General features: G+C 43.0%; 1 protein-coding gene across 2 annotated transcripts in view; it reads right to left on the reverse strand.

Annotated features, from left to right (window-relative positions):
- Window positions 1-13,455, reverse strand: part of PPP1R13B (protein phosphatase 1 regulatory subunit 13B) — a 112,797-nt gene that overhangs the window by 69,083 nt on the left and 30,259 nt on the right. For both annotated transcript variants that reach the window (XM_006160065.3, XM_014592221.2), the window contains exon 2: window positions 436-583. In XM_006160065.3, the coding sequence (XP_006160127.1) occupies window positions 436-583 (148 nt within the window). The remainder of the gene's footprint in view (window positions 1-435; window positions 584-13,455) is intronic.

The raw sequence follows: 13,455 nt of genomic DNA on the forward strand, positions 1-13,455 counted from the left end.
ATATTGTCTATTTGACTTCAGCTATCCTAGAGGCTAATCTAGTATGCCATGCAATACAAGTAATTGTTTGCTTATAATTTCTCAATTTCTTTTTTTTTTGGAGAGATTTTCACTATAGGGCGCGTGCGCTCGCCAGACAGACAGACAGAGAGACAGAAAGCGAGAAATCACCCCCCAGGGGGGATGGCCATGTCACAATCCCTTCTCCTCCATTCTCCTCTCGGGATCTTGGGCACGCACGCACATGCGCCCGGCGTGAGTTTAAGTCACCGGGTCCGGGGCGTGACTACATGGAAGTCCAGTGACATAGCCATTATGCTAACTGCTGGTCCCATAATTTCTCAAGTTCTAACTGCTGCACATGATTGACAATTGGAAGCAATATAAATATTAAATGCTATGTACTCAGTAATCTTTATAGAACCTAATACATACCATTTCCCCTCCACACTTCAGCTAAATGGCAACTTCCTTCTCCAGGTTCCTTGCAAAATTCAACAACATCTCGACAGGTTGTTTCAGGTGTTATAGGAACTTCTGTTAAAATCTGTTCATTGTTGCTCAAGAACACGGTTAGTATCATCTGTAAGAAAAAAAATAATAAAGCTGCAATTTAGATCCCTTATCATAAAGCGTTCCCTCTGTAACATTACGTGATCCCTCTAACTCCCTCCCCCCAAAATCCACAGTGGTTGTTTCTGGAAATCAATACACCAATTCTATCTTTGATGTGGAAGAATTAAAAAGGAAGATAACTCAAGAAAATTCCAAAGGACAAGAGTATTAGAAAAGAACAAGCAGTATCAGACATTATAAAAGTGTGAAGATAACACACAGCACAAACATGTAAATAGATCACTGAGACAAACGGATGTCTTAGAAGTAGACTCAATTATGCATGAGAAAATGATAAGTGGTGCAGAATGATAAATGGTACCTTAAAATCAAGGAAGAGGACTACATGGTGAATGATGTTTGAGCAATTAAAGTACCCTCTTGGAAAAAGAAAATTGGATTCACAGTGCACATCATATGCTAGCACACATTCCTAATAGATCAAATATTTTGATGTAAATCATAAAATGACAAAAATTCTATATTAGGGACCAGCAGGTGGCGTATTGGTTACGTTGCTATGCTCCCATGTAGTCATAGTTAGTCCCGGAACCAGAGGTTTTAAAACTCATTATGGGCACTTGCGCATGTGTGCCCAAAGTCCTGAGAGGAGAATGAAGGAGAAGGGATTGCAGCATCGCCATGTCTCCTGGGAGTGATTTCTTGCTTTGTCTCTCTGTCTCTCTACAAAACAAAACAAAACAAAACAAAAACACAATAAAGGACTGGTTCTGTAGCCTGGTGATAAGGGAACCTTATCCCATATGACCAATCACAGATCCAATACTGACCCTGTGACCTAATACATACTCCAGGCATGTGAGCTTAAGTGCCAGAAATCTCAGCAGGATAAAGAAATGGAGAAGGGATTGAGATGTGACCAGGTCCCATTGGGGAGTGCTTTTTTCCCACCCTCCCTCTCTCTTGTTTTTTTTTCACTTTCTGTGAGCATACGTGCCTTCTGACAATTAAAAATAAATATCAGGGACCGGTAGCTGGTGTGGTGGTTAAAGCGATGGACACTCCCACATGGCCAACCATGGTTTGAGTCCCAGATTTGGTGGCTTACTTTCTCACTTTCTCTCTCTCTCTCTCTGGTCAAATTAAAGTAAGTGAATGAATAAATAAAATTAAGCAAATAATTCTTACCAAAAAAAACCCTATAATGAAGCCTCCGTAAATTCCTTTTATGACCTTGGAGTACAGAAACCCTTTCTAACTATGCCTCAAAAACAAGATACCATTAAAAATTGATATATTCAAGTACATTAAAAATAAAAGTATTTTACAAAGCAAAAGACAGGCCAGCTGGTGGCATGGTGGTGAAGGCAGCTGGATCCCATATATGGCCAACTATGTGGTTCAAGAAAGGCACTCAAAGGTTTGAAAAATCACACTAGGTGTGTGTGCATGTGTGCCTAAAATCATAAAAGAGACAGAAAGGAAGGAAAGAATTGTGACACAAGGAACTACGGCACCCATTGAGGGGTGCTTCCTCACTCTGTCCTTCTCTTTGGCAAGTGCAAGAGCCCTATAGCAATTTTTTCCCCAAAAGTCTTTTTAAAAATAAGGCTAATTTTTATTTATTTTTCATACACCTCATAATGTATTTTCCTATAAGGGTCATTTGTTTTTCTTTTGCTATAACATTGGGTCGTTGAGAAAGTCATGAAACATTTTTGCACTGAAAAACAGAAAAATATGCCATGACTTTCCCAATGACCTAACATATTAATTCATTTTTTTGGCCAATTTATAAATTAATGAGTCAGATTTTTTTTTTTTTTATTTGAGAGGTTTTTTGCTATAGGGCGCGTGCGCTCGCCAGACAGAGAGAGAGATATAGAGACAGAAAGCGAGAAATCACCCCCCAGGGGGGATGGCCACGCCGCAATCCCTTCTCCTCCATTCTCCTCTCGGGATCTTGGGCACGCACACACACGTGCCCGGCATGAGTTTTAAGCCACCGGGTCCAGGACGCGAACTGCGGTTGACTACGTGAGAGTCCAGCGACATAGCCATTACGCTAACTGCTGGTTCCCATATTTTAAAAATCTTTTTTATGAGTTCTTTGAGGGGATTAGGCATTTATTTGTAATATAGGTTATAACTATTTTTTCTCGGTTTAACTTTTACTTTGAAGAAATAAAAATAAGGTCTGACCTTCTTCTTATTATTTTTTAATTCTATAACATTCTTATCTAAACTCTTAAGACAACATATCAAGGGCCAATTGGTTGCATGGTGGTTAAGGCAGCTGGATCTCACATGGATGACTTCATGGTTTAAGTCCTATGCCCAGAGGCTTAAATAAGCACGCTGAGCATGTGTGCATGCGTGTCTGCCCAAAATTCAGAGAGGAGAACGGAGGAGATGGGATTGTACTTCCCCACCTCTGCCCCCATTTCTCTACAAAGAGGTACATGTACCCTATAGTGGGGGGGGAGAAGACATATTGAAAGGCATTTTTGTAACAATATTCCTAAAATACTATTTAAATCAGAAATCTTTAATCAGAAAGTATTATTATAAAGTTTTGTTTATTTATTTTTTTATTTATTTTTGAGAGATTTTTGGTAATGGGGTGTGTGCACCCGCAAGAGAGACAGACAAAAAGCAAGAAATCACCCTTCAGGGGAATTTTCTCCTCTCAGGATTTTGGGCATGCATGCACACATGCCAGGCATGAATTTCAAGCTGCCGGGTCTAGGACGTAAACCACGGTCAGCCACGTGGGAGTCCAGTGCCTTAACTAATATGCTACCTGCTGGCCCCATAAAGTATTTTTTTAATTGCCAGAGGGCTTATGTGTTTGCCAGAGACATACAAAAACAGAGAAAGAGGGAGAAAGCACCCCACAATGTGGCACAGCCACACCTCCATTTCTTCATCCTGTAGGGACTCTAGGGTGGACACACCACATGTCCAGCATGTTTTTCAAACCAGTAGGCTCAGGATTCAAATTATAATCAGCCACGTGGGCTGAGGCTACAAGGCCAGTCCTGTTATAAAATATTTCTGTTTAATCATTGATCGACAGGAAAAAAACTAGTATTTGTCCCCAAACTCTCTTCTCATTTAAAATTATTAGCTAAATAAAACTTTAGTTCATTGTTAAGATTTTTTTCTTAGAAGTACCCTAAATTCCTACATTTGAGATTAAACAATTTTATATCCACAATTAGATTGTATGTAACCAAAAATGGTCACAGTTTTGAACTGCCCATGTCTCCCTTCACTCCCACCTACCTTCACCGCTGTCAGTTCATTTTCTAAATGTAAACCAAGTGAAGTCATTCCTACACTGAAATATTCAGGAGCACCCCACTGCCTACCAGCAGCTCTTCCCAAAACAACTCTGCGTACAAACAGGAAACAGGTTTCTTTCCTGAGCACTTCTTAGCATCTGATGTAGGAAAGTTCCCGTGCATCTCTAACTCCCCCTCCCCCCAGGAATCTCCTGGGGCATTGATTTCCAGAGCACACTCCTAAGAAGCTTAGACAGCAGGATAAACTACAGACTCCGAGTCCTCCAGGTCCTTCACGGCCTTAGCTCCAGTGAAGTTCTGGCTGGCCACTGCCCTTCTGCCCAAGGACCCTTTCTGTTTGCCTGTAAATTCCTACTCACTCTTAAAAACTCAGCCCACAGCAATGATCACTGGAGAACCTCGCTTTCCCACCTCCTCTTAAAGGGAGGCTCCATGTTCCTTCCTCTGTGGTCCAGAACCTTTCACACATGTCTGTACTGCATCACTTCAGTGCACAGTAACACACCTCTCCCTTTGTCAGACCCCACACTCTTGCAAGCAATTCACTGTTGAACCTATAATTCCTGTTGCCTAGCCAGCACCCGACTCAGGCAGACCCAGTACAATTTGGTTACCTCCGTGAAGGACAGAAAAAAACAGAACCTGCACCATACTCTAGAAGTGAAAGGATATACACGTAACTAGAGGACGGTACCTCCAGTCTGGTCTGTAAAGCACCACTATACCTTTTTCATAAACATGTTTCTATTTTACAAGATTTTAAAAAAATGAAACAACAGTTTTCTCACTAACCTATCAGAGGATTTAAAAAAAAACTGGGGGTCTTTGCGCACTAAAACAAATAGCACTAGATCTATAGAATGTGGGTGCTCATAAAACCATGGCTTATGCTTGCTTGCTTGCAAAAGCAGAGTCTTTATGAACCTGTGTGAGAATGAAGGATGGCATAATGCTATTTGGGGGGCACTTTCTGAATTACCCAGATTGTTCAGCTCACGAGTAAGTTCAATATAATGAGAAGGGGAGAAGAAGAACAGCAGGGATGTAAGTCTGAAACACTTATTTTTTAAAGCTAAGAATTCCCAAATAATATCCTGAAGTCACTAAATATTACTTTTTAAAAAATATTCTGCTTATAGTCTTTATTAAACTGTCTCTCCTAATTTTAGCAAAATTAATTTCCCCTAATCTCTATTATTCAAAGCCAATGTCATTATAATCGTGACAGATCTAAATGCTTTCAAGATAAATTAAGCTGGTATTGACCTGGATGGTACATACTTCCCTAAGCACAGCTAAAATGAAAGCTGAAAGGGCAAATAACTGCTGTGATTTCAGCAAACTTCCTTTAGCTTAAACCCAAAAGAATCTCCAACACAAGAATCACATTGTACTGATTCCAGATGCACCTCCCACTTAATTTTTTTTTTTGGAGAGGTTTTCACTATAGGGCGCGTGTGCTCGCCAGCCAGCCAGAGAGAGACATAGAGACAGAAAGCGAGAAATCACCCCCCAGGGGGGATGGCCATGCCGCAATCCCTTCTCCTCCATTCTCCTCTCGGGATCTTGGGCACGCACGCACATGTGCCCGGTGTGAGTTTTAAGCCACCGGGTCCGGGACGCGAACCGCGGTCAACTACGTGGGAATCCAGTGAAAGCCATTACGCGAACTGCTGGTTCCCTTCCACTTAATATTTTAACATTTTTGACATCACAAAATAGTTCACAATTGCTGGCATATCACAGTTTAATGGGTAATTTTATCTTTAACAGTATATACAAAACATAAATGAAACCCAATAGGATTAAGGGCATTTAAGAAAACTATTAAAATAAAGAAAAGTTAATGTTTATGCTTCTAAAAGTTAGTATGCTGAAATAAGTTATCTGGCCAGCTACAGCTAGGAGGATAACAGTCCTGTACCCTGTGTTTCAGCAACTACAGCATGCTTTGACAAGACGCCCTAGCTATGCACCTTTCCTCAAACTGCTTCTCTGCCCGAACTAATCACCTGGGCAACTGCTCATCCCTCTCAGCTGACACCACTGTCCCTCCATCCTGATCCAACCTCAGAAAGAGCCTCCTCTCTGCCCTCCCATAACAGACTGTGGCTATGCCTGATGTTAAATGATTAATGGGTTTTTTTTCTTGACTATATCCTCTACTTGTGACTCACAGGACTAAGGTATGACCCATTATCTGGTCTAGAAATCATCTATCTTAACTTGTACCTTTTTAAAAAACTTATTATTTGTTTCAAAAAAGTCTGAGAGGCCCAGACCAGCACCAGTCACAGTGGCATAGGTAGTTGGGCACTGCTATGCAGCTCTGGAGCTTTAGGGAAGGCCCAGGGTTGTTCCCAGGTCAACTTGAACACAGCGGGCAGGCCTGTTTACACCCATGACCATGCCTGGCTGTAAGGCTAGGATGCAGGGGGGAGGTAGAGATGAAGATGTGACAAGACCCTTTAAGAGTCTGCCTGTCTTTTCTCTCTTTCTCATGAAATAAACAAACTTATAAAACAAACAAATCCAGAACTAGGCCATAAGGCCACTGAGGGAGGACTTGTGTCCTCAGCCCCAGAGCCTGAGCACCATGCTGGACGCACAGCAGTGCACAGCGGTGCTCGACAAGTGAAGTAAGTGGGTGGGCAGACAACCGGGTAACCACACAGAGTGACTCAGGTGGGCATCACTGGTGTTGTCATGAACACATTACAAAATAATAGCTTGAGGGGGACCAGCAGTTAGCGTAATGGCTATGTCGCTGGATTCCCACATAGTCGACCGTGGTTCGCGTCCCGGACCCGGTGGCTTAAAACTCACACCAGGCGCGTGTGCGTGCGTGCCCAAGAGCCCGAGAGGAGAATGGAGGAGAAGGGACTGCAGCGTGGCCAACCCCCCCGGGGGGTGATTTCTCACTTTCTGTCTCTCTGTCTCGCTCTGTCTGTCTGGTGAGCGCACGCGCCCTATGGCAAAAACCTCTCAAAAAAAAAAAAATAGCTTGAAAGCACACAATCACTAAATAATCTACAAAATCTCTTTAAAATGTTTACAAATCTGGTATTTGTTTTTTTTCTTTTAAAAAAGGAGACAGAGAGAGAGGTGCACACACAAAACCAGGTATCGCTGACAGGGTCTCATGGCATTGTGACTCTCTTGCCCAGCCTTCCAGTCAGCCAGAACTACAGGTGTGTGCAACACCCAGTATGCTCAGGACCAGAGTCTGCCTCCAGTGGCCTCTGACATTCTAAGCGGTGATGTTATCTGTGTGCCACCACAGCTGGGCCAAACTTGGTATTTCAAAGATGTTCTTAGCCCAGGGAATCAAAGAAAGGCACAGATTAAAAATGTGTAAGCCATTAAAAAAAAATCGTAACTACCCTATAATAAAAAAGACAAACAATAACAAGTGTTCACAGGAATGCAGAGAAACTGGAACCCTTGAACCTTGCCCTTGGCAGGGTAAGTGTCAAATGGTATAGCCATGTGGAGTAACAGTTCGACCATTTCCAGTATTGTTAACAAGTCTGCCCTATGTCTCATCAACCCCTACTAGACACCTAAGAAACAGAAAACATAAGTCTCACCAAGTCTTGCATACAAATGATCATAGCAGCATTGTTTGAAATAGCCAAAAAGAGAAAGCAACTCAAATGCCCACCAATAGACTAAGAGATAAAATGTGATATATCATACAATGTAACATTATTCCACAATAAAAATAACAAAATATGGCCAGCCAGCAGTGGCTCAGGCAGCTAAATTCCACACAGTTTACTGAGTAGAATCTGGAGGCTTGAAAAACATGCCGGCCCTGTGCATGCATGCCCAGAATAAAGGAGAGGATGAGATTGTGGTATGGCCATGCCCCTGGGGGAGGGGGTACTTTCTCAGTCTCTCTCTCCCTCGCTCTCTCTTTCTCTCTCCCTTAGCAAACTTAAAAGTAACAAAATATCAATGTATGCCACAAAAAGATTGAATCTTAAAAACATTATGCTAAGTCAAGGAGTCAGACACAAAATACCACACATTACATGACTCCATTTATATAAAATGTTCCGAATGGTCAAATCCATAAAGATGGAAAGATTAGTGACCAGGAGTAGGGATGGGAAAGGAGAACAACTATAAATAGGCCCAAAATTCTTTCTGGGATGACAGAAATGTTCTTAAATTAGATGGCAGTGATAGTTACACAGCTTTGTGAGTTTATATTAAAAAAAAACACTAAACTTCATTTAAAGTAGGTGAATTTTATGGTCTATAAATTGTACCTAATAAAGCTGTGGTTTAAATTTATTTATTTATTTTCTTTTTAAAGTTATTTTCTTCCATAAACAAGAAAGAGAAACAGACAGGCAGACAAAGACAGCATCCCCAACAGGATGCTAACGCCATGGTGCTGCCAGTCCCATCTCTCTGCTATGTATGTGCCTGACATACTGAGGGAGGTCTCCGGACATGAACCCAGGACCTTCACATATGGGTGAGCTTCACAGAGCTCTGCATGTTTACTCCTGCACCACCATCTGGCCCGAGTAAAGCTGTATTTAAAAAGCAGGATCAATGGGCCAGCTGGTGGCATGGTGGTGAAGGCAGCTGGATCACATGTGGCTGACTGCATGGTCCGAAGTCAATGGCTTGAAAAACATGCAGGGCATGTGTACATGCATGGCCGTTCTACCTGCAGTGTTTTTTTCTCATTTCTCCTATCAATTTTTTTCAGATAGATTTTTGGTACAGGACACATGCATTCACTGGACAGACAGAGAACAAGAAATCACTCCCTGGGGAGATGGCTATGCCACAATTCCTTCTTTTCCATTCTCTGCTCAGGCTCTTGGGCACACATGTACACACACACACCCAGCATTGAGTTTTAAGTTGCCAGATCTGGGACTCAAACCATGGTTAGCCATGCAGGAGTCTAGCAATGTAGCTATTTTGCCATCTGCTGGTCCTGTAAGTTATTTTGTTGTTGTTTTGTTTTTTGAGAGGTTTTCGCTATAGGGCACATGTGCTCGCTAGACAGACAGAGAGAGACAGAGAGACAGAAAGCGAGAAATCACCCCCCCGGGGGGGGGGATGGCCATGCCGCAATCCCTTGTCCTCCATTCTCCTCTCGGGATCTTGGGCACGCACGCACATGCGCCTGGCCTGAGTTTTAAGCCACCAGGTCCACGCGAACGTGGGAGTCCAGCGACATAGCCATTACGCTAACTGCTGGTTCCCGTTCCTACAAGTTTTTAAAAAAGTAGGATTAAGCCTGGGTGCCACATGGCCAACCACATAGTTCAAACCCCAGCCCCAGTGGCTTAAAAACCATGCCAGACACACTTGTACACATGTCCCCAAAGTCTCGACAGGATGGAGAAATGGAAGGGACTGCAGTGCAAACATGAGCCCATGGAGGGGTGCTTTCTCCCTCTCCCTCCCCATCTGGGCAAGTGCCCATGATCTTTGGAAAAAAAAAAAAAAAGTAGGATGAATAAAACTCCCAGATCAAAAGGAAAAAAAAAAAAACTATTAAATGAAAAAAGGAAAAAAAAAAAAAAAGAGGGGTAGTGTAGTGGTTAAGGCGCTGGACTCCCCAAATGGTTGACAGTAGTTCAAGTTCCAGACCTGGCCTTCTGCCCTGGGGGGGGGGTAATTGGGTAATTTCTCACTTTCTGTCTCTCTGTGTCTCGCAAGAGCACATGTACCCTATAACAAAAACCTCTTCAAAAAAAAATTTTTAGGGACCAGCAGTTAGTGTAATGGCTTTGTCACTGGACTCCCATGCAGTCAATCGCGGTTCACATCCTGGATCCGGTGGCTTAAAACTCAAGTGGGGCGCATGTGCATATGTGCCCAGGATCCCGAGAGGAGAATGGAGGAGAAGGGATTCCGGCATGGCCAGCCCCCCTGGGGAGTGATTTCTCGCTTTCTGTCTCTCTGTCTCTCTCTGTCTGTCTGGCGAGCGCACGCGCCCTATGGCAAAAAAAAAAAAACTCTCAAAAAAAAATTTTTTTTAATGCACTCAGAATCTGACCACTTGTTTCCACTGCTACCATCCTAGCCCAAGCCACCACCATCTCTCAGACAATCCGCTTGTAAGAACAACCCTATCAGCCTGTCTCCACTCCTGCCATTCAGACACACTACTTCATTCAAGGCCCTCCTGCGGCTTCCTTTCCCTCTGAGAACAAATCCCAAGATCCTAACTGTCAGCAGTAAGAAATCCTGAGTGCCCTGTGACACATACATTACTGCTGTACTCATTTCCCTGCCCCACCCACATGGGCCTTCTCATCCTCCTCCCTCCATGGCAAGTCAGTTCCGTCTCAGGGCCTCTGCGCTTGGACCACTGCTCTTGGCTACTAACAAGGCTGTATCCTCCTCCTCTCTCAGGTGTCTGTTCAAATGGTACCTTACTGAGGTAGCTTTCCTTAACTAATCTATTCCAAAATGGCATCATTCTATCACTCTCTGTCCTCTCACTCTGCTTTTTTTTTTTCCTGCTATATACTCACCGCCACCTGATCTACATCATATGCATATACGTTTACCCTGTCTCCTGCCACTGGAACATAAGCTCTCTTGGGAGCAGGACTTATGTTCGGTGTGGTACCATTAGTGTCTGAAGCAGTTCCTGGCACACAGTAGGCACTCAATAAATTACCCCAATTATATGAATATTTTTTCACTGCCAGAGGGCATGTGGGCTCGCCCAAGAAACAGAGAGAGAGAGGGGGGGAGGGTAGACAAAAGCATCCCCCAATGGAGCATGGCCACACCACAATCCCTTCTCCTTCATTTCTCCAGAGGGTTTTTGAACCATGACGGGTAGGTGCTCACCTGTTTTCCCATTTTTAAGGTCACTAGGAAAAAAGATGGTTACTATCTTAACACCCTAATCATTGAGTTAGTGCATATCAGAGAGAAGAAAAACTGTTAGTGTGAAAGCCAGGAGGAGGAGGCCTGAAATGTGTGTAACATCTGGCAGGTTTCACTGAGACCTACAGTGACCATCTCTTGAGAAGACCTCCCCTCCTACCACAAGGTGGCGCTGCAGGGTAATGGGGTGAATTTTCTTCCTCTGTTGCAAATTTTAGGGAAAAAGAATTAGTGCAAGGAAAATGGAAATATAGTTTAGTAAGATCATAGTAAGTTCAATTACTATAAATGGAATTGGTTCTATTTTGGAAAAGAAATAGGATTGACTATACTGGAGTCACAATTTAAAACATCTAAATAAATGAGAAGTGGCAGATTGTAGAAGTATACATTTAACCTCCTTAAAAAGACAAGTATATTTAAATGTTTTAGTAGTATCTACTCAAAGAGAAATAGCCATCAAATCAGATCTTTAATAGCCATATCAATTCTGCTCAGTTCAAATCACTGTTTTATTCCCTCTAATATTGTAACATTAAAAAATACATTCCATCCTATAAAACTTTCCCCTCACCCATTTAAGCTGGTGAAATCTAGTTATACATTACCTCTAAGAGTACAAAACAGACACCTCAGCTTCCCTTTACCTTATTTACCTAGTCCTTTCAACATTTAAAAGCATGTGCACTTTGAGAGAACCTGTCAAAAACCTTATAGAAATAGAAAATCCTGAAACTTCCTATAACGACTATAGGGTGTGCAGGTGATGCAGCTGACCAAAGTTAATCTGCCACAAAAACTCAAAGAATACTCTAGAATAGAAAAAAGGCAGTTCTGACACCATTATTCAGCAACGCTGAGATTCACTGCCTGAAATAATGGCTGCTTTACTGACTTCATCCACGTGAGTGTTATGGAAGTAGAGCAAACACTGAATTCAAACCACAGGCTATGACCTACCATGGACTATAAAATCAATTAGTGCCTCAGGACCAGTTTTGCTTTTTAATAGAACAGAACAACATCACAGTAATAAGAGAATGAAAAGACAGGAGCAGACTGGGAGAAAATATTCACAAAATACATATTTGATTAAGGACTCATGCTAAATATACAAAGAACTCTTGAAACTCATAATAAGAAACCCAACAGTGTAATTGTAAAAACTGACGAATGGCCCAGTGGTAGTAGTGCACACTGCTGTGCTCCACAGGCTAAGGCCACATGAGGGGCCTGGGCCCGATGTCCTGTCTACCCTAATGTCCAGGGGTGGGACCTGTAGCCCAGCTGGAAGCTGAGACAGGATGACTGCAACAGCAAGATCCCATCTTTTTTTTTTTTTTGGAGAGGTTTTTTGCTATAGGGCACATGTGCTCGCCTGACAGAAAGAGAGAGACATAGAGACAGAAAGCAAGAAATCACCCCCAAGGAGGGATGGTCACGCCGCAATCCCTTCTCCTCCATTCACCTCTTGGGATCTTGGGCACATGCGCGCACGCGCCCAGTGTGAGTTTAAGACACCAGGTCCGGGATGCGAACCGCGGTCGACTACGTGGGAGTCCAGCGACATAGCCATTACACTAACTGCTGGTTCCCACAAGATCCCATCTTAAAAAAAGAGGAGGGGGAGGGCAAATGATGCGAAAAGACACCTCCACCAACGATGACAAAAACCATCCAGTATCATAGGTCACTAGGAAACTGCCAATTAAAACGACAGCATGCTACCATACTCCTATGGAATGGCCAGAATCAAACAGTGACAACGCCAAATGCTGTTGAAGATAGGGGCAACAGGAACCTGCTGGCAGCATGTAAAATGGTGCAGCCACTTTGGCAGGCAGTTTCTCAAAAACGGAATGTCCTTGTGCCATGTGACCCAGTTCTCATGTTCCCAGGTATTGACCCAGGGAAGCTGGAAACTTAAGTCCACACAAAAACTCAACCATGAATGTTTACGGCAGTTTTGTTCCTAACTGCTAAAACCTGGAAGCCGCTGAGATGCCCTTCAGTAGTTGAGTGCATAAACACACTGTAATACTTCTAGACAATGGGATACTATTCAGCAATAAGAAGTTATGGGCTATTGAGCCACAAAAAGACATGGAGAAACCTTAAATGCATATTGCTTAAGTGAAACCATTCTGAAAAGGCTACAAAGTGTCTGATTCCAACTATATGAGATTCTGGAAAAGTAAAATAATGGCAAAGGTAAAAAGATCCGTGGCTGCCAGGAACTAGGAGGGAGGGCAAACTGAACAGGAGAATGGGATTTTTAGGGCAGTGAAACTGTTCTGTATGATATTACAACATGGGTACCTGTCATCACACATCTGTCCAAATCACAAGAAAGGGTAGGTTATGAACTTTAGTTAACAAAAATGTATCAGTACTGGTCCATCAGTTACAACAAATATACCACACTAATGCAAGATGTAATAATAACAGGGCCAGCAGTTGGTACAATGGAAACGTCGCTGGACTCCCATGTAGTCATCCGCAGTTTGAGTCCCGGACCCGGTGGTTTAAACTGACGCCGGGTGTGTGTAGGTGCGTGCCCAAGATCCCGAGAGGAGAATGGAGGAGAAGGGATTGCGGCGTGACCACCCCCCGTGGAGGGGTGGGGGTTATTTCTCACTTTCTGTCTCTCTGCCTCCCTCTGTCTTTCTGAAGAGCGCATGCGCCCTACATC

The sequence above is a fragment of the Tupaia chinensis genome, unplaced genomic scaffold (genome assembly GCF_000334495.1).
Source record: "Tupaia chinensis unplaced genomic scaffold, TupChi_1.0 Scaffold000671_2, whole genome shotgun sequence".
Classification (NCBI taxonomy): Eukaryota; Metazoa; Chordata; class Mammalia; order Scandentia; family Tupaiidae; genus Tupaia; species Tupaia belangeri.